Source organism: Salmo salar, chromosome ssa13 (assembly GCF_905237065.1).
Source record: "Salmo salar chromosome ssa13, Ssal_v3.1, whole genome shotgun sequence".
Lineage (NCBI taxonomy): Eukaryota > Metazoa > Chordata > Actinopteri > Salmoniformes > Salmonidae > Salmo > Salmo salar.
In genome coordinates, this window is record NC_059454.1 from 79,533,185 (window position 1) to 79,560,816 (window position 27,632).

A 27,632-nucleotide genomic window follows, 5' to 3' on the forward strand; every position below is an offset into this window, starting at 1 on the left:
ATACACCACAGTATCATCGGCATACGTTTACAGGTTACAATTGTTTACAGTCGATATTGTTAACGTAAACAGTAAAAGGTACAGGACCCAGAATCAACCCCTGCGGGACACCTTTTTGTAATATCCAGGAAACCTGATTTAACACCATCAGTAGATACACATTGAGTTCGAACTGTCAAGTAATTTCTTTAACAGTTACATGCAGCTTGCTCCAGGCCAATTAAGGAAAGCCTCTGAATTAGCAATGAGCGATGAACCGTATCAGGTCAATGAAGGGGGTAGCACAATGTTGCCTTTTATCCATACAGTTAAACACATAATTTATAACTAGGGATGCAGCAGAGATAGTAGTATGACCTGGTCTAAAACTCAACTGATGTACATTTAGTAATACATTTCAAACATAACAAAGATCTCAGCTGAGAATGAATCAAGGATTCTAATATTCTATGGGCTACCTTCCAAATCTTGGGGATAGTACCAGATATAACCGTCAGGTTAAAAATATGGGTTAATGATTCAGCAATCAGGGGGGCAGAGAGCTGCAACAAAAATAGATCAAGGATATCAGCCTGTGGATTTTTCAAGTTATCTAGCAAATCACAGAAAGTAAATTGCTGAAATGAAACAAACATTCAGTAGAAGTTGATGGGTTAACCGTCGAGTCAGCTAGAGGCTGGCAGAGAATTGCTAGGCAGGAAAGAAGAGGAATTTGTACACTTTAGCGCACTTACCTTAACAAAAAAACATTGTTTATGAATTATATCAGACAGAGAATGTAATGATTCTTTGAGAAATATGTATTTTTATGTACATGACCAATATTTACAGTTACACCCGTTTGTGCATGGCCATTCAGTCTCAAAACATCTTGAACAGTCTGATGGTTCAGTTCACATCTGTTTACAACTTCTTGGTAAAAAATAATAAAAAGAGATCTTTAATGAAGATGGCTGATAGAGAGAAAAAAACTGCAATGGCGGCTCAAGTTTGAATGTTTGGAGAAACAAATGGAACCAGAACACTTCTTGCTTAAAGCTACAGGACCCCAAGGCTATTTAAAGTTATTATTGGTATAATTCATATCATCTTAAAATTAAAATAGCTTTTTTTTAATCATTTGGCTGCTTGGCTCAGGGCCATTTTAACACTCCATTACAATTGCCCCCAACCTCAGCAGTCAAACTCAAGAGAGTTGTGACATTATGCTAGTTTGAAATATTGGACAGTACAAAAAAATATATACAGCCTAAAAACCAAACATTTGCATATAAAACGAGCAAATGTAGATATTTGGCAAAAACATTTCTAGTAGGGAGAGAACCTAAACAGGCATGTACTGAGTGAGTCTCATTACTCTAGCTTATTTCTGTTTGGAGAAATTCAAGTTGTTACAATTTTCACCGGTCTCCCCTACACAGTTTTGATTCAAACGATATGCCCAACATGAACCAGACTGTGCTGGCTCTGGTATTTTATTTTCACATTGTCCTTTCCAGCATGGCTCAAGCAACGCTGGTGGATGCGTACCCGGGCCAGTCCAGTACAGCTCGGCCCTATAGTGTGAATCAGGCTAGTATATATAATGCTCTAGTGCCGCCTGTTTCAATGAAGCTGTGGATTTTTGCCAGGCGGTTTCTGATCGTAGTGCCTCTGTGCTTCATTGATTAATTATAGTCATTAGAGGTTAGAAAGTCACCTCAACTGGCGTTAGGGGTGAAAATCACTGCCTGATTAAAATGAATCAGAGTAGAAGCCTGCAGGAGGCCTGCCAGGGCCTCAGAGGATAAAGATAGGCTGGCTGCTGAAACCTGGTTAGAGAAAAGCACTATGATTTAAGACAAAGTCAACAGCTGCTGCTATGGAAAAGAAAGGACTCTTTCTTTCATTTTATGTCCTTTTATTATTTAAAAATACAGCACAAAAATGACACACACAAAGAAAAATTAAAACAGGTTTGATCACCCAATGTGCAAACAAACCCCCGAAAGAAAAATATTCATACAATATTAGTACACTTCTTTTAAAAGCTACAGTAAATATCATGTTAGTAGTTCTTCTCATTAGTTTCCGGAGTTGAGAGGGACTGTACAATATGACTCCCTAATGACTCTGTAGTTTGTCAGCAGTCAAAGGTCTATTCTACTAAAATACTATATATCTGGGCCCCCTCCAGACATTCCAGACATTACACACACACACACACACACACACACACACACACACACACACACACACACACACACACACACACACACACACACACACACACACACACACACACACACACTTCCCTGGGCTTGGAGAGAACTGACAGCTTTTCCAACTTGGGGTAGTGTATGGTGTGGGTTTTTCTCCACATCCTGCCTCGGTGCAGCAGTTGGATGTGGCTGCTGTCCCATGGGTGTGAAGTTACACCTGCCACAATGAGGAGAGGCGCGGGGATACTGTACAATTCAGAAAGCGCTCTATACCCATCACCTCCTCTTCATCCACCCCAAATCTACTACATTCTATTCACACACACAGAATCAGGCTCTGTTTCAATAACCATGCTAGTATACCATTTAGAATCTGGACACCCACACATCCATGTCAAACTTATACAATCCATAACATGGCTGATCCATCAAATAATCATTGATCTTCATTCTAAGTAAGATGCTAATGTGGATCCTGAAACAGAGCTACAGTAGTGCCCAGCTGAATGAGCAGGCTTTCACCCTCTACTGTTATTGATAACACCCAGCGATCATGTTTTAGATACACATTAACCAAGAAAAGTACTGCAGAGCATCATTATACATACAGAGCATTAGAGTAAGTGTGGTGGGATAAGTTCTAGAGATAGTGTCACTTTTACAGTATATTTACACATACAACCAAAGCCTTCATACAGAAAAATTAAATAATGAATTTAAAAAAGAAGCAACAAATGTATGAATCAATGTTTGGGAAATGTTTTAAACATTGCAACAGTTTAAATACAGAGCTAATGTAAACTGCGATGCAGTATTACACAGGATCCAAAACCATGTAAAGTGGACTGGTTATTATGCCTGATGTAGGCCTGGTACTACAGGTCCATTATAGCCAAACTATATGTACTGAAGCCAACTCTTGTGCCAAGCACCATACATGGCAATGATCGTTAGCTACAAAACATACATGTATGGCGCACAGCAACGTTAAAAGGCTAGCACACAACCAGGGATCCATTGAGACACAGACACCTACTTAGGGGCCTGTGGCTACAACAGTATGTGTGTGATACAAGTCAGTACAGACAAGGCACAGTGATGTCAATCACAGAAACAAGTCATCTGGGCTGAGCAGAAGCACTGAGGCTGTGAGTAAGACTGGGAGCAGCCTGTTGTGACTGACTGAGTGATAGAGCTAGGGTACAGCATGGGAACCCTAGAGAACAGTTACTGGACTGTAGTTGTAGCCTAAACATGTGAACACCTGTGACTCAGTATTCTAATGTTGACTTCTTCCCCTTAACACTCACTTCCTTCCATAAATCATGTAACATACTTACTAACATACTATAACATACATGTACATCCTTCATTTATCCTTCACAAACGGTGATGCATGAATGAACCAATAAACTTAATAATGACCATTGAAAGAGGTTGCGATATTGAACCCTAGGTATGCGGTTCCAAATCCAGAATGTTTTCTGGGAAGGACTGTGGGGAGACCTTTGGGTTGGATGGTTAAACAACAGAGATGGTTAATAATAGCGAACAGTGTAACCGTGGTCGTCCTGCTAATACAGAATGTGTGTTGGGGGAGGGGTGCACTGGTGGAGTCCGAAGGGTTAGGGGCCTGAGCTGGTGGCAGTGAAACACAATCAAATATGATTGTTCAGTGAAGCCACACCCCCCTATTCTCCAAAACACTGCCTGTTCTAGGAACTTGTAGAGAGGGGTGGGGAGAAAGGGAGAAGATGGGGTGTAAGCCCGGCAAAGAAACAACAATCCACCAATCACAAGATGGGGTGGCTTAACTCCCCCTCCCGTGTCGTTAACCAACCCTGACCGTCCGTCCCTCCCAGCCCAAGCTGGACCAACTGCTCTCAGGGCTGGAAAACATGCCCATTACATCAGCCAGTCCAAACATGCCCATTACATCAGCCAGTCCAAACATGCCCATTACATCAGCCAGTCCAAACATGCCCATTACATCAGCCAGTCCAAACATGCCCATTACATCAGCCAGTCCAACCAGTGGAATAAACATCTTTATAAAGGTAACCACATGACAACAAAACTCATTTGAAAAGCAGAAATCTTAAATCCCTTCGGCAACCCCTATTCTTAAAATAGATTTAACAAATATGTGTGTGGAGGGGTTATTGTCAAATATGCAAAATATTTTCAAAAATGTAACTGAGAGATTTGATAAAAACTTTTGTCTGATTATATTTTTGGCATTTCATCCAAAGACTGGAGTAGAAGTGTACATTTCCCACGCCCAGAAACACACACATACAGCTGTCATACTGTCACAGTACAAACCCACCATAGGCCAATCAGAGACCTTGGTCTGCTCTGCACACATCTCTAAGGACAGGGCCAGCTAGATTAAAAAGCATCATGCATTCAACTATATACAAAGCAACCTTTCTGAATTGACCATTAAAATGTAGCTAGCCACCCTAGTATTTTTGTGTCTGCTTGTCAGAAAGATCAGGAAGTAAAATTCATAAAATGATCTGTTGTTTTTTGCCTTCAGTAAATAGTTCATAGTGGGCCTGATGTGATATGGTACAGTACTGCATCTCTTTTCTCCTCAGTACGGCACCACAGCTTATGAGTGGTGGAGGACATAAAATCAGTCAGCCCAGTCCCCAGCCCAGCCACCCCACCTCCTCTCTGGCTAGTGTCCCCCAGTCCCTCCCTCCATCTCTCCAGTTGTCAGACCAGCCCCCCACCTCCTCTCTGGCTAGTGTACCCCAGTCCCACCCCTCCCTTTCTCCCCCTCTCCATTACACAATGGAGCCGTCCTTGTTTTGGGCGGGGATCATGACGGGGATGCCGCCCATGCGGCTGAGGTTACGGCCAGCTATCTTGCTGGCGACAGGCGGTGGCAGGGGTGTGTGGCTGGGGGGCCTCTCATACTCCTCCACGGAGGGGATCTTGTCATACTGGGGCTTGAGGGCGTACTCATGCAGGTTGGAGGGGGACATGGAGCCCAGGGAGGAACGCTGGCTGCCCACGCTGGTGAAAGAGCGAGCCGTCGACACGCGGCTCTTTGGAGGGGGAACGTCCTCTCTGAGAGGGGGGGAAAGAGAGCGAGATGGGCATGTAAACAACAAGAGACAAGCTTTTCCACTCCCCTTTCACATTCACTTGGGATTTCACCTAGGTGTCCAGCCAGACAGAGTCAGAGAGAGATAAACAATGAGATATAAGAGAAAGACCGAGGGATAGGGAGACAGAAAGAGAGGGTGAAAGACAGAAACAGACAGAGAGAGGAGACAGGCAGAAAAAGGGAGAGGACAGACTGACTGAAAGAGAGAGGGTGAGGCGAATGAAAGAGACAGAGACAGAATGACAGAGAGTGGGAGAGAGAAAAACAGACAGAAGGAGAGAGTGAGAAGGGAGAGACAGTGTGGGTGAAAGGTAGTGAAAAAGATTATAGCTAGTGACGATGGAATGTAGTTCTAGATGTGCCAGCTCTGATCAGCCACAGTAAGATTCTCAACAGTGGTAACTAAGCAACATTCATTCCCACCAACCCCTTTCTACTCCCAGAGCAACACAATTAACACATAATAACCTGCAATAATCCATTAAAGAGCTCAATCAAACTGAGCCTGAGGGGCCAGTGGCTTTGAATATGTTGGTAAATGCGTGTGCACAAGTGTTTGTGAGTACATTAATATCCCTAAGCGTGTATTAGTGTCTGTATGCGTGCCGCCGTGTGTGTGTGTGTGTGTGTGTCAGGACTGGGCACACAGACACAGTGCTCATTGGGCTAATTCTTATAATGCTCCGCTGCGCTGCCAGGCAGATAGACAGTGTCCAGGCTGACGCTAGCAGACCCAAAGACAGAGAGACAGAGTGGATGGAACACTGTGTCCAGGGGGGCTGGGCAGGACAGACACAGGATCCACAGAACAAATAAACCACCCAAACTGATTAACACAGACGTTAATTTGAGGAAGGGAAAAAAGAGAAAACCGCTGATGGTGCGACAGCCGTTTTTCCGTGTCCGTGACCGGATAGGGAGGAGCTGGGGCCAGAGAACGTGGCACGGTCACGCTGGCTTTCATTTATTGCAGGCTACAGCAGCCAAATTACCGAAATAAAAGAAAACCTTTAGAGGAACCTATACACTCGTCCCACAATGCTATTAAGATAGTTGTAATGTACTGTATACTACCCTGTTATATGTGGTTATATGTGGAATCATGGACATTGAAAGTTAGTGTTGTGCTCAGTGACCTGGACACCAAGGAGATGTGCAGTATTGAGTATATGAGGGCGGCAGGGAGGGTAGTTATGTTATGGGGAAGGGAGGGCTCAAGTCATTAAGCTGTCATTTCTGTTGTTCTTCATTAATGTGTATGTTTACTATGTCTGGCCATTCTATTGCAGTGCATTTTTGTCAAGCAAATGTCTGTGAACATCTGACCAACACATATCTAATCTAATAGCAGCTGGATGCAGTTTATGCCAGTGCTGTACAATGGTGTAATAATGCAGCGACCGTACCTGATCTCGTAAGAGATCTCCTTCTCGTACTTCTTCCTGTGGTGGGCGCGGCAGCAGCAGAAGAGGATGATGGCGATGATGATGAGGGCCAGCAGCACAGCGATGATGACTCCAGCTATGATACCAGCAGTGTTGGGTGCTAGACCACAGATCATAAAAATAATACATGATAAAATGACACAATTCCACCATCTTGACTCTATACAGCCAATACAGAGCCAAGCACAGATCCACACCTGATAAATAAATAAATGACAGTGTTCAATTAAAGCCCAGATAAAGGTGAATCAGGGGCGGTGAGGGACTCACGGGGAGTGATGCCAAGCTGTAGAATACACTCCTCCATGCCCACGTGGTTCTTAACAGTGCAGCGGTAGGTTCCAGAGGAGCTGATGGACGCGTTCCTTACATTCATGGTGCCTCCCACAGGGTCTACAAGACAGAGAGGTTACAGGGGCACGTTCAGGAAGCCAAAAACCTTCCGGAAACATTTCTGGCCATTTACTTGAGTTGGCAGTGAATATCCATTCTGTTTGAAATGATCTGCTCAATCTGAGGATGGTAAAAACTTGTGTAACCACATTGTGTTTTTTTAAAATCTTCAATAAATAGACTGAGTATAAAAAATGTTAAGAACACCTCTTTCCATGACAGACTGACCAGGTGAATCCAGGTGAACGCTATGATCCCTTATTGACGTAACCTGTTAAATCCACTTCAATCAGTGTAGCTGATTGAGGAGGAGGCAGGTTAAAGAAGGATTGTTACGCCTAGAGACAATTGAGACATGGATTGCGTGCCATTCAGAAGGTGAATGGGCAAGACAAAAAATGTAAGTGCCTTTGAACGGGGTATGGTAGTAGGTGCCAGGCGGTTTGTGTCAAATATTGCATTGCTGCTGGGTTTTTCATGCTCAACAGTTTCCTGTGTGTATCAAGAACGGTCCACCACCCAAAGGACATCCAGCCAACTTGGGGGGGGTCAACTCAATATTAGGAAGGTGTTCCTAATGTTTGGTATACTCAGTGTATAATTACATCCCGTGTGTGTTACCTAGCACGGCTGAGGCAGGCAGAATCTTGTTGTCACTGGTCTTCTCCCAGGTGTACTGCAGGGGGTTGGTCCCCTCACTGGACGTACACCTCAGGACCACGTCCTTACCCTCCTGGGTGGGGCCTTCAGTAGAGCATCTGGGCTTGGACGGCCTCACTGCCAGGGGAGAGAGAGGAGGGGGAGAGGGCATAAGCTATTAGAGATGGCATACATTGCGGAAAAAAGAAATTAGCTTGAAGCTACACAAACCCTTCCTGATTTTCCAATGCACACCCCCCTGGCAGGTTGCTGAGCTCTCTGTGTGTGTGTGTGTGTGTGTGTGTGTGTGTGTGTGTGTGTGTGTGTGTGTGTGTGTGTGTGTGTGTGTGTGTGTGTGTGTGTCCCCTTCATAGCAGCAGTCATCAGCATAATGAGAGCAGTAATCAGGGTAATTGATACAGCTGCTGTCATTACAGGTGCTGTCACTAAAGATGATGAAGATTGGAGAGTGACGTGCGCACACACACACACACACAAACATGGGGTAGGGCCTCTGGGAACCCCAAGCGTACGCAAACAGTTCCCTCAGTCTGTTGGCAGGAGATGAGATGAGAATTCAAAAGCAAACAAAGCTCCAAATTGAAACCAGGCCGGATCCAGTGCAAGGCAAAGACGAACAGACCAACTGAACTCACCGTCTGTCTGTCTGCTGGAGAGGAGAGGAGGGGGTGGGATGAGGTATGGGTACTAAGCTAGGGGTGGGAGATGGAGGGATGAGGTATGGGTACTAAGCTAGGGGTGGGAGGTGGAGGGATGAGGTATGGGTACTAAGCTAGGGGTGGGAGGTGGAGGGATGAGGTATGGGTACTAAGCTAGGGGTGGGAGGTGGAGGGATGAGGCATGGGTACTAAGCTAGGGGTGGGAGGTGGAGGGATGAGGTATGGGTACTAAGCTAGGCGTGGGAGGTGGAGGGGTGGGATGAGGTATGGGTACTAAGCTAGGGGTGGGAGGTGGAGGGATGAGGTATGGGAGGTGGAGGGATGAGGTAAGCTAGGGGTGGAAGGTGGAGGGGGTGGGATGAGGTATGGGTACTAAGCTAGGGGTGGGAGATGGAGGGATGAGATATGGGTACTAAGCTAGGGGTGGGAGGTGGAGGGGATGAGGTATGGGTACTAAGCTAGGGGTGGGAGGTGGAGGGTGGATGAGGTATGGGTACTAAGCTAGGGGTGGGAGGTGGAGGGGTGGGATGAGGTATGGGTACTAAGCTAGGGGTGGGAGGTGGAGGGGGTGGGATGAGGTATGGGTACTAAGCTAGGGGTGAGAGGTGGAGGGGTGGGATGAGGTATGGGTACTAAGCTAGGGGTGGGAGGTGGAGGGGGTGGGATGAGGTATGGGTACTAAGCTAGGGGTGGGAGGTGGAGGGGTGGGATGAGGTATGGGTACTAAGCTAGGGGTGGGAGGTGGAGGGGTGGGATGAGGTATGGGTACTAAGCTAGGGGTGGGAGGTGGAGGGGGTGGGATGAGGTATGGGTACTAAGCTAGGGGTGGGAGGTGGAGGGGGTGGGATGAGGTATGGGTACTAAGCTAGGGGTGAGAGGTGGAGGGGCATTCTAAATATTGTCGTCTTTAGGAAGCCTGATTGGCCGTGTGTGAATGTGTGTGTGCATGTGCGTATATCGCTCTGTCTCTCTCTGTGTGCATCTCTCGCTCTCTCTGTGTGTCTCTCGGATAGAGCTTTGTGCTGGAGCGCTGACATCATGGTTTGGTAATGGGCGCTGTAACAACAAAGCCCAGGGAAAGGGAGGGGAGCGAGAGGAGAGGGAGGGGAGATCAGGGACAGGGACTTATCAGGCAGAACCATGTGGATTAACACCAGACAGCCCTGTCCTGTGGGACACGGCAGCACATAGTGCAGTGCCCAGCCCATACTAATCTAAAAGGCAGGGGGCAGGATGGACAGAACGAGAGAGGGGAGTATAAATGGAAGATAAATGAAATGAGTGCTGATGGACTGGGGGGGTGATACGAACGAGAGGAGGTAGAAAGAGAAAAATAATATCTTGAGACAGATACTGTAGAGAGTGTGAGATTGGTTGTGGTGGACTATATGGATGTGGTATAATATGAAGTGCTAAAGATAAGGAGATGTATTGGCTGTGCTGGACTACATTGAGGTACTGATAGGACACAGTATAGATAGAGGGAGAGTGATACATTGTGGTAGACCACAGTAGGGTGGCTATAAAGACAATGAGGGATTGGTTGGGACTGAGGCCAGGGAGACAGAAAGATTGGCTTTAGAGAGGTCTAGGCAGGGCTGATTGGTTGTTTGGACTCAGGTCAGGGAGCGATTGGCATGTTAAATACTGTAGTGGCGTATGGGTAATGAGACAGTGATTGGGACTAAGGCCAGGGAGAGAGGAATTGTGATTGGCTGCCGAAAGCTGTAGTGAGGTAGCGGCAGACACTGATTGGTTGCGAGGGTTGCTGACATGCCTGTCCGGGGTGCTGTACTGACTGCAGGTGTGCCCTCTCCTTCTGTTACCTTCACTGTCGATCTTCATACAGGGAGACACAACACGCACACAGCTCCTAACATTACCTGCACTCAGGACAAATGCCCGTGTGTGTGTGTGTGTGTGTGTGTGTGTGTGTGTGTGTGTGTGTGTGTGTGTGTGTGTGTGTGTGTGTGTGTGTGTGTGTGTGTGTGCCTACTTCCTGAGAGTGTGTGACCGTGTCCATCCCTGCCAATGCGCTCGGGAGCATTTACGTTCTGGTGACGATATTGACCTGAAGGTAAACTGCGGTGCAGGCAAGATGTCTTCCTGTCTCCTTGTCACACTGCTCTCCTCTAGAATAGGAATAGCTCTGCCCCAGGGTTCAATGCCTTTAGGCCTGTCAGACCCACTACCAGGCGGCGGCACTAAACCAGTAAAGACACTAGATGACCAGCTCTGTGGCCAAGAAATTCCTCTGCACAGCTCCCTAAGGACCATCACCATCGGCCTGCCTAGGTATTTGCTCCAGTCAGCTCAAGCCCATCTCTCCTTGGCTGGCTCGGGTACACTGAACAAATCTAATCTTCCTTCCTGTAGACCTGAGAGAGACTTCGAGCCAGCCTTGCTGGTGTAAAGGAATGGCTAAAAAGACATTGTTTTTGTTTAGTTCCTGGTAAAGGAAGGTAAATATAACACCAACCAGTTTGTCAATAGAGAGATGTGTTTAACCAGGAAAACAACCGTGTCCTAATCACATTTTATTCAGCCAAACACAACGTTTATGAGAAGTCCTTCTTCAGTGCAGGGCTCTAATAAAATTCATATGTTGTTTGACCACAGCCGTCAGCCCACACAACTTTTCATATGTAAATATGCTGACTGGTTGAGTGACTGAGTGAGTTTCTGTATGTTCAGAGTAAAGTTGAGTCACCGAGCAGCCATACACGGCAAGTCTGTTTGCGCAGACATCACTAGAGTGTTCTGCCTATTCTACACCCACTGTCATTTATGATACGCAGTTAGCTAGCTGAGTGGCTGTCATAACGCCCAAATCACTTCATTTTACACTACTTTACTGTCACTTAGCAACAACAATGGAACAGCTGGCTGAGGTGACATTACATTATGTGTGATGCTCATCAATCACACCATCACTTAATGGCAAAGCAAAACACTGAGCATACATCATTTCAGAACAAGGCAGCATTAATGTACATTTTACAAGACTTTACTACATTTAGTAGGCTATTTTGATGTCATCTGATATTGACATAGCCATTTCCCTACCGTATATAGATTGGATTGCAATATCAAGGAAAACTCTAGATCTATACACACCACTAGGAATATTAAACATATCACCAAGCCATTCTAGAGGGGTATTACATAAACACTTATCTAGTTTGCCACATGTACCCTTCAAAAGGCATTATGCGTGGAGTTTTTACTGAATAGATACAGTTGAAGTCGGAAGTTTACATACACTTAGATTGGAGTCATTAAAAATCGTTTTTCAACCACTCCACACATTTCTTGTTAACAAACTATAGTTTTAGCAAGTTGGTTAGGACATCTACTTTGTGCATGACACAAGTAATTTTTCCAACAATTGTTTACAGACAGATTATTTCACTGTATCACAATTCCAGTGGGCCAGAAGTTTACATACACTAAGTTGACTGCCTTTAAACAGCTTGGTCAATTACAGAAAATTATGTCATGGCTTTAGAAGCTTCTGATAGGCTAATTGCCATCATTTGGGTCAATTGGAGGTGTACCCGTGGAAGTATTTCAAGGCCTACCTTCAAACTCAGTGCCTCTTTGCTTGACATCATGGGAAAATCAAAAGAAATCAACCAAGACCTCAGAAAAACAATTGTAGACCTCCACAAGTCTGGTTCATCCTTGGGAGCAATTTCCAAACGCCTGAAGGTACCATGTTCATCTGTACAAACAATAATACGCAAGTATAAACACCATGGGACCACGCACCGTAATACCGCTCAAGAGGAGACACATTCTGTCTCCTAGACATGAACGTACTTTGGTGCAAAAACTGCAAATCAATCCCAGAACAACAGCAAAGGACCTTGTGAAGATGCTGGAGAAAACAGGTACAAAAGTATCTATATCCACAGTAAAACGAGGCCTATATCAACATAACCTGAAAGGCCGCTCAGCAAGGAAGAAGCCACTGCTCCAAAACCGCCATAAAAAAGCCAGACTACGGTTGAGCAACTGCACATGGGGACAAATATTGTACCAAAAATAGAACTGTTTGGCCATATCGACCATCGTCATGTTTGGAGAAAAAAGGGGGAGACTTGCAAGCCGAAGAACACCATCCCAACCGTGAAGCACGGGGGTGGCAGCATCATGTTGTGGGGGTGCTTTGCTGCAGGAGGAACTGGTGCACTTCACAAAATAGATGGCATCATGAGGTAGGAAAATTATGTGGATATATTGAAGCAACATCTCAAGACATCAGTCAGGAAGTTAAAGCTTGGTCGCAAATGGGTCTTCCAAATGGACAATGAACCCAAGGATACTTCCAAAGTTGTGGCAAAATGGCTTAAGGACAACAAAGTCAAGGTATTGGAGTGGCCATCACAAAGCCCTGACCTCAATTCCATAGAAAATTTGTGGGCAGAACTGAAAAAGTGTGTGCGAGCAAGGAGGCCTACAAACCTGACTCAGTTACACCAACTCTGTCAGGAGGAATGGGCCAAAATCCACCCAACTTATTGTGGGAAGTTTGTGGAAGGCTACCTGAAACTTTTGACCCAAGTTAAACAATTTAAAGGCAATGCTACCAAATACTAATTGAGTGTATGTAAACTTCTGACCCACTGGGAATGTGATGAAATAAATAAAAACTGTAAATAAAAAAAAGTCTATAATTTTAATGGTAGGTTAATTTGAACAGTGAGAGACAGAATAACAACTAAAAATTCCAGAAAAACTTGTGTCAAAAATGTTCTAAATTGATTTGCATTTTAATGAGGCTAAAAAATATTTGACCCCTCTCAATCAGAAAGATTTCTGGCTCCAAGGTGTCTTTTATACAGGTAACGAGCTGAGATTAGGAGCACACTCTTAAAGGGAGTGCTCCGAATCTCAGCTTGTTACCTGTATAAAAGACTCCTGTCCACAGAAGCAATCAATCAGATTCCAAACTCTCCACCATGGCCAAGACCAAAGAGCTCTCCAAGGATGTCAGGGACAAGATTGTAGACCTACACAAGGCTGGAATGGGCTACAAGACCATCGCCAAGCAGCTTGGTGAGAAGGTGACAACAGTTGGTGCAATTATTCGCAAATGGAAGAAACACAAAAGAACTGTCAATCTCCCTCGGCCTCCATGCAAGATCTCACCTCGTGGAGTTGCAATGATCATGAGAATGGTGAGGAATCAGCCCAGAACTACACGGGAGGATCTTGTCAATGATCTCAAGGCAGCTGGGACCATAGTCACCAAGAAGAAAATTGGTAACACACTATGCCGTGAAGGACTGAAATTCTGCAGCGCCCGCAAGGTCCCCCTGCTCAAGAAAGCACATATACATGCTCGTCTGAAGTTTGCCAATGAACATCTGAATGATTCAGAGGACAACTGAGTGAAAGTGTTGTGGTCAGATGAGACCAAAATGGAGCTCCTTGGCATCAACTCAACTCGCCGTGTTTGGAGGAGGAGGAATGCTGCCTATGACCCCAAGAACACCATCCCCACCGTCAAACATGGAGGTGGAAACATTATGCTTTGGGGGTGTTTTTCTGCTAAGGGAACAGGACAACTTCACCGCATCAAAGGGACGATGGACGGGGCCATGTACCGTCAAATCTTGGGTGAGAACCTCCTTCCCTCAGCCAGGGCATTGAAAATGGGTCGTGGATGGGTATTCCAGCATGACAATGACCCAAAACACACGGCCAAGGCAACAAAGGAGTGGCTCAAGAAGAAGCACATTAAGGTCCTGGAGTGGCCTAGCCAGTCTCCAGACCTTAATCCCATAGAAAATCTGTGGAGGGAGCTGAAGGTTTGAGTTGCCAAACATCAGCCTCGAAACCTTAATGACGTGGAGAAGATCTGCAAAGAGGAGTGGGACAAAATCCCTCCTGAGATGTGTGCAAACCTGGTGGCCAACTACAAGAAATGTCTGACCTCGGTGGCAAAACCCTTGTTGGTAATCACAAAGTACTAAGTCATGTTTTGCAGAGGGGTCAAATACTTATTTCCCTCATTAAAATGCAAATCTATTTATAACATTTTTGACATGCGTTTTTCTGGATTTTTTTGTTGTTATTCTGTCTCTCACTGTTCAAATAAACCTACCATTGAAATTATAGACTGATCATTTCTTTGTCAGTGGGCAAACGTACAAAATCAGCAGGGGTTCAAATACTTTTTTCTCTCACTGTATTACTCTGACATTTCACATTTTAAAAATAAAGTGGTGATCCTAACTGACCTAACCAGGGAATTTTTACTAGGATTAAATGTCAGGAATTGTGAAAAACTGAGTTTAAATATATTTGGCTAAGGTGTATGTAAACTTCCGACTTCAACTGTAGATAGCAAAGTAGCGGCTGTTTAAAATGTAAAAATGTCACCCATGGCATCCCACTCACCCATGACGGTCAGTAGCATCTTTCTGCTGCGGATGCCCGGGGCCTTCTTCACCTTGCACTGGTAGGTTCCCGTGTCTGAGGACTTCAGACCAGTCAGGTTGATGGAAGCGTCACCATTCTTTGGGTCGGGTGAGTTGAAGTGGGCCCGCCCCTTCACTGCAGGGTAGTAGTCCTCATAGGCCCTGTCCCCAGAGTACAGGATCACCTGGGGGTGGAGGGAGGAAGAGAAAATGAGGGAGGGAATAGACCGAGAATTAGAGGGAGATAGCTGGGTGTAAAGAAGTTACAACTTTTCAGAAAAACAAGCCTGGATAAATAATCTAAGTCGAAGCTGGTTATTAAGAGTGAGTGCAAAGCCCACCCCACCCCCCGTCTCTGTTTACTAAAACAACAGACACTGAAATGAAGAGTCAGTGTATTGTTATCTCCCTAATGTCCTATGCCTGGTTCTGGCTTGTTTTTGACCTTTCCTTTCTGTGCGGCGGAGGTATGGCATGGAACAAACAAAGCCCTACTGTGGAGTCAAAGCAACACCTGCTGTGTCAACAGAGAGATAGAGAAAGCTATGACCTGAGCTCAGCAGCAGCCCCCAGCCCTACCTTCACCTTCCCTACCCCGTCTGTCTCTCCCCCACAACACAGCGCTCAGAGCAGAAGCCAGAAGATGGAGTCAAGGTGGAGCCAACGGACAACGAGCCGCACAGGAGCAGCACGGAGGCAAAGTAAACAAAACACCACGGCACGAAGGAGGGAAAGCCAAACAATTCTCTCACATCGCAGGCAGACAACACATACACGTAGGTAGGCATAATATTCAACATTTTCCATGGAGCTTGTCAGAGACGGGGGCTTGTGTTGTGTGCAATGATCACCATCATACACACGCAGTGGAGGAGAGTAGAGAAAAAACTGAGTAGGCCTCCTAATGAACACAGCGGTAGCAGCCAGCTCCAAGGGAGAGAGGAAGGGAAGAGAAAACAAAGAAAGAGAGACGAACAGAACGGAAAGACGGTGGGCTGTGAGGGAGCGAGAGAAAAGAAAACAAAGAGAACCGGAGGGATGGTGGGCTGTGAGATGTCTAACAACTCAGCTGGGGAGCGTTGTTGTTGACCCCACGGCAGGGCTGCCAAGGCTGTGTAGGCTAAGCTACATCTTGTACCTATTAGACACGTAAACTGTAATGCATTCCACCTGGATCCCAGGAGAGACATGGAGCCCTCAAACTAACTTCACTGGGATCAGAGCAACGGCAGCAATAACAAAGCGATGAGAGAAGGTGGAGGAGAGGAAATTAAATTGCCTGAGGCACTAGGGTAAAGACAGGCAACACGCACTCCCTCTCACACTGAGACACAATCTCAGACACACACAGACTACAATCTTGTACATACCACATGTAATAACGTGGCTCAATAAAACAAATCTTATAAAAACTCCAAGAGGGCCTACGTACTGGAAAACAAAGGGCAGACGTTAGTGAGAAGAGAACTAGACAAGCAGAGTTGAAAACAAGGACACATTCCTGAGTTCTGATTCAGAACAGGTAGACCAGTACTACAGTATCCATCTGGTGAGGTCAGACTGAAAGTCTCTGTGGACAAATATTGCACTAAGGGACCTCTTCTCATAATTATAATAGTATATTGTATTAGTTAGGGTGGCACCTTAGTGGACATTTAAAGTCACCTTAAATAGTAATGAACTAATAAAGAAAATAGTAGAAAGTGCAGAAGGGAAACAACCTCTATTATACTGGCTGTAGCAGCACCAGGAGTGAGACAAAGGTTTGGTTACTTACATGGGGCCATTTAAAAGATGAGGTCATCATCATGTGACTCCCCTGCACGGAGAGGGTGGGGCTAATTTGAGAGGCAAAACAGGGAGTGGCATCACCTGTGTACACTACACTCAATGTCCCGGTCTGTCTGACTCTTGCGACAGTGTTCTTGCGTCTTTGGTAAAGTCAGGCTTTTCTCCTGACTCAGCCATGCCCCTATAGTCAGTTTCAGAAATGTACCTTGGCTCAAAATTGAATCTCAAGGTTTAACCTGAACCACTACACTTTCATGTCAGCTTTTCTTCAGTAAACAAAGCTCTAGTGCTTTCCTCAAGGACACAAACCTTTATCAGTCCACCAGGAATTTAAAGCAGCTAGCTACTGTTCCATTCTCCCAGCTAACCTTGAGAATATAGCGCTAAAGGCAACTATCATTCATGTATTTTCATGACTGTAGTTACCATTATCTTAGTTGAGAATACAATACTCAGGTCGCACCCTGCTTCCAGCCTATCTGTAATGTCTTCGCGATGAGCGCTAAATGCTAATTATCTCTTACTGTAGGCATGGCATTTCTTCATTTCAGGCCAACAAAGAGGTGCATTAGCTATGGTTCACTGATTCCCTGAATTCAGATATACCATATAAACAGACCACAACTCCCAAATCTCTACTTCAGAAATACAAAAATGCCAGTTTGACTGTGCAAACTCAAAGTAGTCTGTCATAGGGAGTGGTACGTAAAGGGTCCGCCCCCTCCCGTCTACCTCTACACTCAATATCTTCTTCACGCCTCCCATTCCATCCCACGCTCTCCTCCACTCCCTCTCCTCTGCTACTTCCCCTTATCTCCTTTTGTCATATATCCCATCCTCTACTCTCCCTCCATCTCCTCCCCCCTTCCAGCAGAGTAGATCAGTACCACACGTCCAGTAGTCCAGCCTGCCAGTACAGTGTAGCCCCAGCATCACCCCTCCCTTGTCACTCTCTGGACATCCAGTAGTCCAGCCTGCCAGTACAGCGTAGCCCCAGCATCACCCCTCCCTTCTCACTCTCTGGACATCCAGTAGTCCAGCCTGCCAGTACAGTGTAGCCCCAGCATCACCCCTCCCTTCTCACTCTCCGGACATCCAGTAGTCCAGCCTGCCAGTACAGCGTAGCCCCAGCCCCATCATCACCCCCCTCCCCCCTTCTCACTCTCTGGATGTCCAGTAGTCCAGCCTGCCAGTACAGCGTAGCCCCAGCATCACCCCTCCCTTCTCACTCTCTGGACGTCCAGTAGTCCAGTCTGCCAGTACAGTGTAGCCCCAGCATCACCCCTCCCTTCTCACTCTCTGGACGTCCAGTAGTCCAGCCTGCCAGTACAGTGTAGCCCCAGCTCTGGCCAGCACTAATCCTACTGGGCACTGTCACATACACCAAGCCAGCCCTGCAGCCAGTGAACTTAACAGGCCACTAATTACTGATAATACACATGACATCACCCGACCAGGGCGCAAGTAGGCTGTGCGCGTGTGTGTCTGTCTATGCACTGAGTGTCCCTCTGATTGGTCAATTAATATCTACCCGCTCAGAGGAAGATAGAAACTTGGCCGTTGTGAATGAAGAAATGGTCTGGTGAGATTGTGGCTCTTGTAAAAGATTGGAAATTGTTTGAGGCGCAATGAACGACAAAATAATGAGCAGTGAGGCTAAACTCTGAGTATGGAACATTCAAAACATGTCTACAGCTGAGTACAACTAGAGAGGAGGAGGTAGACCACAAACGGAAAACCACCCACAACTGGCTTCTACAGTTATATCCACATGAGCATTGTAGTCTTTACACAGAAACGCCAAACCTGGGGAGTACAATGACGGCTCTATAATAATAATAATAATAACAATAATGTTATTTTTGGGGAAATACGCCACTTCTTCCACCCCCACCCCTCCCAATTAATCATCAGTGGTTCCCATTCTAAATCAAATTAAGTAGGTCAAAAACAAATAGAGCTCTCCTGAGGCACAGCTCCCCAATTTAAAAAAAACGGAATTTAGCAGAGACAATGGAGGGAGAGGAGAGAGCAGGGCTGGGCTGGAAGTAGGAGCCAGGGAGGAATGGTGAGAGGGACAGCTAATGAAGGGCTCCTACTGATCTCCTTCTAGCCCTGGACACAAAAAACTCAGGCCATGGGGGACAAAGAGAGAGAGAGAGAGAGAGAGGATGCAGAGGCATTACTTGCGGAGGAGTGGAATGGAGAGACACAGGAGAGACTCCCCCACCATTCAGAGGCCTGGAGTGAGGCCATCTATCCCTCTATAAGCTTCTAGATACATGCCCTCAGGCAATGCATGGGCTATGTGGATCTGTCTATTCTCTCAGCAGCCCTGTGTACCCCATACCTCCAGACTACAGAGGCATGACACAGCCTGTACACAGAGCTGCTGGGTTCTCACAGCATGGCTGGAAGGTGGCATTCCACTCAATAGAGGTACCATGCAGAGAGCAGGTGGGTGAGGTCACGAGAGCCAACTGACACACCCCCACAAACCCCTTCTCACGCACTAACGAGCTTTCACAGTGCACGCTTAAAGAGCGATGCCACTCAAACCCATGTGGGATATTTTATAACGCTTTAAAAACATGCACCAAGTAAAAGATGAACTGCTGTTTTTATAGTCATGGGGGTTGTGTGGGAGTTTTCCCTTACCACACATATAAGAGAACTCAATGGTTCCATCGACGGTTAACAAAAAGGAACAAAACCTGACATCTCCCTTTTACTTCTCAACTGACAGGCGCTGTATCAAAGTTGACATGATAGTGTTTCATTAAAAAACAGTTAACCACAGCGCCATAGAGCAACACATATGGTATATGGCTCCAGTTAACCGTAGTGTTCAGGTTTCTACTTATGAAATAACACTAACACTGGCATAACAGAGCTGGGCGTTAAGGACAAAAATCCAATTAGTGATATACTGAAAATGGTTGTGCCATAACGATTACATTTATTTTGTGTGTGTGTGTGTGGGGGGGGGGCTAGAGCTGGCCGATATGGACAGAAAGTGATCAGGATAACAACAAATACAACAATAAAGAAAATGTTTTAATGGACAGTTAATGTACATTAGCAGCAGGGCTCTAGACCAGGGTTCCACAACTGGCAGCCAGTGATTGTATTTAAGTTCCGGCCCCCCGACCATCCACTCAAGAATAAAAAAATCGTCCCGCGGCTGAATCTAGTTGATTATCCCTGGCTAGACTATTTTTTTTTCTAGTGCCAAGGAAGACAACAGATGGTAGCCTTAGACTATGATTAAATGCTTCATATAAACTCAGCAAAAAAAGAAATGTCCCTTTTTCAGGATCCTGTCTTTCAAAGAAATGTGGATTTTTATTAATGAACTCCACAGATCTTCATTGTAAAGGGTTTAAACACTGCTTCCCATGCTTGTTCAATGAATCATAAACAATTAATGAACATGCACCTGTGGAACGGTCGTTAACCTCTATGGGCTCTACTCAACAGCCAGTGTAATCCCGTGGCGCGATATTCAAATACCTCAAAAATGCAAAAACTTCAATTTTTCAAACATATGACTATTTTACACCATTTTAAAGACAAGACTCTCGTTAATCTAACCACACTGTCCGATTTCAAAAAGGCTTTACAACGAAAGCAAAACATTAGATTATGTCAGCAGAGTACCCAGCCAGAAATAATCAGACACCCATTTTTCAAGCTAGCATATAATGTCACATAAACCCAAACCACAGCTAAATGTAGCACTAACCTTTGATGATCTTCATCAGATGACAACCCTAGGACATTATGTTATACAATACATGCATGTTTTGTTCAATCAAGTTCATATTTATATCAAAAACCAGCTTTTACATTAGCATGTGACTAGCATGTGACTAGCATTCCCACCGAACACTGCCGGTGAATTTACTAAATTACTCACGATAAACGTTCACAAAAAGCATAACAATTATTTTAAGAATTATAGATACAGAACTCCTCTATGCACTCGATATGTCCGATTTTAAAATAGCTTTTCAGTGAAAGCACATTTTGCAATATTCTAAGTAGATAGCCCGGCATCACAGGGCTAGCTATTTAGACACCCAGCAAGTTTAGCACTCACCAAAGTCAGATTTACTATAACAAAAATGTTATTACCTTTGCTGTTCTTCGTCAGAATGCACTCCCAGGACTTCTACTTCAATAACAAATGTTGGTTTGGTCCCAAATAATCCATTGTTATATCCAAATAGCGGCGTTTTGTTCGTGCGTTCAAGACACTATCCGAAAGGGTAAATAAGGGTGACGAGCATGGCGCATTTCGTGACCAAAAAATTCTAAATATTCCATTACCGTACTTCGAAGCATGTCAACCGCTGTTTAAAATCCATTTTTATGCCATTTTTCTCGTAAAAAAGCGATAATATTCCGACCGGGAAAGCGTGTATACGTACAAAGAGAGAGAAAATAAAAACATCTCGTGCCCGCGCCTGAGTCTCAGAGTACTCTGACCAGCCACTATCCAAACGCGATAATGTGTTTCAGCCTGGGGCTGCCTCGATATCATTCAGCTTTTTCCCGGGCTCTGAGAGCCTATGGGAGCCGTACGAAGTGTCACGTTACAGCAAAGATCCTCAGTCTTCAATAAAAAGAGCCAAGATGAACAACAACTTGTCAGACAGGCCAATTCCTGTTCAGAATCTTCTCAGGTTTTTGCCTGCCATATGAGTTCTGTTATACTCACAGACACCATTCAAACAGTTTTAGAAACTTTAGGGTGTTTTCTATCCAAAGCCAATAATTATATGCATATTCTAGTTACTGGGCAGGAGTAGTAACCAGATTAAATCGGGTACGTTTTTTATCCGGCTGTGTCAATACTGCCCCCTAGCCCTAACAGGTTAAGACACAAACAGCTTATAGACGGTAGGCAATTAAGGTCACAGTTATGAAAACTTAGGACACTAAAGAGGCCTTTCTAAAGAGGACTTCTACAGACAAAATAAAGATGCCCAGTGTCCCTGCCCATCTGCGTGAACGTGCCTTAGGCATGCTACAAGGAGGCATGAGGACTGCAGATGTGGCCAGGGCAATAAATTGCAATGTCCGTACTGTGAGACGCCTAAGACCGCGCTACAGGGAGACAGGACGGACAGCTGATCGTCCTTGCAGTGGCAGACCACATGTAACAACACCTACACAGGATCGGTACATCCGAACATCACACCTGCGGGACAGGCACAGGATGGCAACAACTGCCCGAGTTACACCTGGAACGCACAATCCCTCCATCAGTGCTCAGACTGTCCGCAATAGGCTGAGAGGCTGGACTGATAGCACGTAGGCCTGTTGTAAGGCTGGTCCTCACCAGACATCACCGGCAACAACTTCGCCTATGGGCACAAACCCACCATCGCTGGACCAGACAGGACTGGCAAAAAGTGCTCTTCACTGACGAGTCGCGGTTGTCTCACCAGGGGTGATGGTCGGATTTGTGTTTATTGTCAAAGGAATGAGCATGTACTCTGGAGCGGGATCAATTTGGAGGTGGAGGGTCCATCATGGTCTGAGGCGGTGTGTAACAGCATCATCGTACTGAGCTTGTTGTCATTGCAGGCAATCTCAATGCTGTGCGTTACAGGGAAGACATCCTCCTCCCTCATGTGGTAACCTTCCTGCAGGCTCATCCTGACATGACCCTCCAGCATGACAATGCCACCAGCCATACTGCTCGTTCTGTGCGTGATTTCCTGCAAGACAGGAATGTCGGTGTTCTGCCATGGCCAGCGAAGAGCCTGATTCTCAATCCCATTGAGCGCGTCTGGGACCTGTTGGATCGGAGGGTGAGGGCTAGGGCCATTCCCCCCAGAAATGTCCGGGAACTTGCAGGTGCCTTGGTGGAAGATTGTGGTAACATCTCACAGCAAGAACTGGCAAATCAGGTGCAGTCCATGAGGAGGAGATGCACTGCAGTACTAAATGCAGCTGGTGGCCACACCAGATACTGACTGCTACTTTTGATTTTGACCCCCCCCCTTTCAGGGACACATTTTCCATTTCTGTTAGTCACATGTCTGTGGAACTTGTTCAGTTTATGTCTCAGTTGTTGAATCTTGTTATGTTCATACATACATTTACACATGTTAAGTTTGCTGAAAATAGTATCTGGTTGACAGGTAAAGGACGTTTATTTTTTTGCTGAGTTTATATATATAGTTGAAGTCGGAAGTTCACATAAACCTTAGCCAAATACATTTTTACTCAGTTTCACAATTCCTGACATTTAATCCTAGTAAGAATTCCCCGTCTTAGGTCAGTTAGGATCACCACTTTATTTTAAGAATGTGAAATGCCAGAATAATAGTAGAGAGAATGATTTATTTCAGCTTTTATTTCTTTCATCACATTCCCAGTGGGTCAGAAGTTTACAAAACACTCAATTAGTATTTGGTAGCATTGCCTTCAAATTGTTTATCTTGGGTCAAACGTTTCGGGTAGCCTTCCACAATCTTCCCACAATATGTTGGGTGAATTTTGGCCCATTCCTCCTGACAGAGCTGGTGTAACTGAGTCAGGTTTGTAGGCCTCCTTGCTCGCACACGCTTTTTCAGTTCTGCCCACACATTTTCTATAGGATTGAGGTCAGGGCTTTGTGACGGCCACTCCAATACCTTGACTTTGTTGTCCTTAAGCCATTTTGCCACAACTTTGGAAGTATGCTTGAGGTCATTGTCGATTTGGAAGACCCATTTGCGACCAAGCTTTAACTTCCTGACTGTTGTCTTGATGTTGCTTCAATATATCCACATAATTTTCCTACCTCATGATGCCATCTATTTTGTGAAGTGCACCAGTTCCTCCTGCAGCAAAGCACCCCCACAACATGATGCTGCCACCCCCGTGGTTCACGGTTGGGATAGTGTTCTTCAGCTTGCAAGCCTCACTCTTTTTCTTCCAAACATAACGATGGTCGATATGGCCAAACAGTTCTATTTTTGTTTCATCAGACCAGAGGACATTTCTCCAAAAAGTACGATCTTTGTCCCCATGTGCAGTTGCAAACCATAGTCTGGCTTTTTTATGCCGGTTTTGGAGCAGTGGCTTCTTCCATGCTGAGCGGCCTTTCAGGTTAAGTCGATATAGGACTCGTTTTACTGTGGATATAGATACTTTTGTGTCCGTTTCCTCCAGCATCTTCACAAGGTCCTTTGCTGTTGTTCTGGGATTGATTTGCACTTTCCGCACCAAAGTACATTCATCTCCAGGAGACAGAACGCGTCTCCTTCCTGAGCAGTATTACGGCTGCGTGGCCCCATGGTGTTTATACTTGCGTACTATTGTTTGTACAAATGAACGTGGTACCTTCAGGTGTTTGGAAATTGCTCCAAAGGATGAACTAGGTCTACAATTGTTTTTCTGAGGTCTTGGCTGATTTCTTTTGATTTTTCCATGATGTCAAGCAAAGAGGAACTGAGTTTGAAGGTAGGCCTTGAAATACATCCACAGGTACACCTCCAATTGACTCAAATGATGTCAATTAGCCTCTCAGAAGCTTCTAAAGCCATGACATAATTTTCTGTAATTGTCCAAGCTGTTTAAAGGCACAGTCAACTTAGTGTATGTAAACTTCTGACCCACTGGAATTGTGATAGTGAATTATAAGTGAAATAATCTGTCTGTAAACAATTGATGGAAAAATTACTTGTGTCATGTACAAAGTAGATGTCCTAACCGACATGCCAAAACTAAAGTTTGTAAACAAGAAATTTGTGGAGTGGTTGAAAAACTAGTTTTAATGACTCCAACCTAAGTGTATGTAAACTTCCAACTTCAACTGTGTATATATATATATATATATATATATATAAATAAATAAAAAGTATGTGGACACGTCTTCAAATTAGTGGATTTGGCTATTTCTGCCACACCCGTTGATGACAAGTGTATAAAATTGAGCACACATCCATGCAATCTCCATAGACAAACATTGGCTGTAGAATGTTCTTACTGAAAAGCTCAGTGACTTTGAACGTGGCACCGTCATAGGATGCCAACTTTCCAACAAGTCAGTTCGTCAAAGCTGCCCCGGTCAACTTTAAGTGCTGTTATTGTGAAGTAAAAATGTCTAGAAGCAACAACGGCTCAGCCGCGAAGTGGCAGGCCACACATGCTCACAGAATAGGACCGCCGAGTGCTTAAGCACGTAAAAATCATCTGTCTTCGGTTGCAACACTCACTACCGAGTTCCAAACGAAGTCTGGAAGCAACGTCAGCACAATAACTGTTTGTTGGGAGCTTCATGAAATGGGTTTCCATGGCCGAGCAGCCGCACACAAGCCTAAGATCACCATGCGCAATGCCAAACAAACGTTGGCTGGTTTGGTGTAAAGTTCAACGCCATTGGACTCTGGAGCAGTGGAAACGCATTCTCTGGAGTGATGAATCATGCTTCACCATCTGGCAGTCCGATGGATGAATCTGGGTTTGGTGGATACTAAGAGAACGCTACCTTCCCAAATGCATAGTGCGAACTGTAAAGTTTGGTGGAGGAGGAATAATGGTCTGGGGCTGTTTTTCATGGTTTGGGCTAGGCCCCTTAGTTCTAGTGAAGGGAAATCTTAATGCTACAGCATACAATGACATTCTAGATGATTATGTGCTTCCAACTTTGTGGCAATAATTTGGGGAAGGCCCTTTCCTGTTCCAGCATGATAATGCCCCGTGGATAAAGCGAGGCCCATACAGAAATGCTTTGTCGAGATCGGTGTGGAAGAACTTGACAGATCTGCACAGAGCCCTGATCTCAACCCCATCGAACACCTTTGGGATGAATTGGAACGCCGACTGTGAGCCAGGCCTAATCGCCCAACGTCAGTGCCCGACCTCACTTATGCTCTTGTGGCTGAATGGAAGCAAGTCCCCGCAGCAATGTTCCAACATCTAGTGGAAAGCCTTTGAAGAAGAGTGGAGGTTGTTATAGCAGCAAAGGGGGAACAAACTCCATACTAATGACCATGATTTTAGAATGAGATGTTCGACGAGCAGGTGGCCACAAACTTTTGGTCATGTATTGTATTTCATCTAACATATACAGGAAATGCATGCATTTTGATGTCCAACCTGTCAAAATAGGATCCAGAATGATCAGATATATTTGTGGCTCTTCAGGGAATTTGCTGTCATCTTTGTGCTTATTGGACTATAGGCTACATTACTCACCACCTGAGGAAGTGGGAATTCAAAACACTTAGCTAGACGTTCCATTGCTAGGCTAGTTGATGTAGGCCTATTCGGTCTGCAGGCGCATCAAAACCAGAGGTGAGAAATACATTATATATACAGACACTGACAGAAAGCTGCGACTCTCTTCTCTGTAAAGAGAACAGTATTTTTCCCGCAATAGCATTTTGTGCTTCTCAGAATGCATCTCGCCCTCCACCGTGCGCACAGTGGGGAGAGGGAGTGAGAGTCAGCAGCCGACAGTGAGAGGGACAGGCAGATACATTCATAGCAGAATCAACATAATGCATAGACTATTACTGTTGACCAAATAATGGATTTAGAATAATCTACAGGAACGTTGTGTAGCAAAATCAACTCAAATTACTGACGTACGCAAAATGCTTCGCTAAAAGGAAGCCAATGTCGCTAATTTTTGGTTTATTGTCCCAGCTCTCACATAACACTTCAGTTGTAACACTGGATAGTTCCGACATAATGATGAATTCTGACATACCAAAAGCAGGAATAAGCCCCAAACCCTTTTTCATGGATGAAAGAACAAACACCACTCGGAAGGACCCCATTAAACACACACCACTTTGTCCTCTTTCTGGTTGTCGGAGGCCAGCAGGCTCCATTCGATGTCCAGGGGGCCAGAGTCCACAGCGGCCAGAGAAAACTGGCAATCCAGCTTGACACTCTCACTGCTGGCCTTCTCTATGGACGTGGGTCCCTGGGACGTGATCTCCAGGCCATGGGCAACACCTGGACACACAGAGAGGGAGGGAGAGGAAGTTCATTAGCCTAATAGCACACACTGATTGCATGGCATTCCCTTCATTAGCACCTTGGGGCTAAAGATCGAATTAGAATGACTAAGTCTATGATGTTACTTCTAAAACAAATCAGGATTCCATCTGAGTGCCTCGTTGTTCACACTTATGTTTCAGTTAAAAGTAACTGTCCGGTGTTACCAGATTTCTATGAAATATGATCTATAATTAATTATAATATGAGTGAAAAAATGTTTTTCAATTATGTTAAAAGGCAGCTTTGTGTGTCTTGGAATGGTGTCATCGTACCCCAACACAATTGTGTGGGCGTATACCAGTCATAAGAAATATTAATGCGAGTAGACCGCCGATTGGCCAGCTCATCCTGCTCACGAGGATGACATCATCCTATTTGAGGAAATAGCAAGCCTTTTTGAAATGCTTCGTTTGAGATCCTTTTTTTGTTTTACTTAGTTTATGTGCTCAAACTCTACTCCCCAACCACAGCACTCCGTTATGACACCCCTGGTCTCTTGGCCCTCCCACCCCTACGGGAGGGCAGCTCCCGCTCAGCCCAGTCAAAGCTCTTCTCTGTCCTGGTACCCCAATGGTGGAACCAGGTTTCCCCTGAAGCTAGGACAGCAGAGTCACTGCCCATCTTCCGAAAACATCTGAAACCCTACCTCTTTAATGGGTATGTTAAATGAATCCCACGGCACCCCCACAAAAAAAGAGAAACAAAAAGAGCACCGACTTTGCTGTTAACTATTTTAGAGGGAAAATATACTTGCTACGACTGATATGTGTGTCTCACCCAGCCATCTTAAAATGAATTAACTAATTGTAAGTCACTCTGGATAAGAGTGTCTACTATATGACTAAAATGTAGACGCAACTTTGAGGTAGGGCTGGGTGATATATAAAATTAATACAAATGTATGTTCTCGCGATATTCCAAAT

General features: G+C 45.1%; 1 protein-coding gene across 1 annotated transcript in view; it reads right to left on the reverse strand.

The window, feature by feature from the left end:
* Window positions 1-1,883: 1,883 nt before the first annotated feature.
* The window catches only part of cxadr (CXADR Ig-like cell adhesion molecule), a 71,817-nt gene continuing 46,068 nt past the window's right edge, over window positions 1,884-27,632 (reverse strand). Inside the window, exons 2-7 of the mRNA XM_014137876.2 lie at window positions 26,495-26,664; window positions 14,888-15,092; window positions 7,782-7,937; window positions 7,038-7,160; window positions 6,729-6,867; window positions 1,884-5,282 (exon numbers count right to left, since the gene is read on the reverse strand). Coding sequence (XP_013993351.1) covers window positions 4,997-5,282; window positions 6,729-6,867; window positions 7,038-7,160; window positions 7,782-7,937; window positions 14,888-15,092; window positions 26,495-26,664 — 1,079 coding nt within the window. The 3' untranslated portion in view covers window positions 1,884-4,996. The remainder of the gene's footprint in view (window positions 5,283-6,728; window positions 6,868-7,037; window positions 7,161-7,781; window positions 7,938-14,887; window positions 15,093-26,494; window positions 26,665-27,632) is intronic.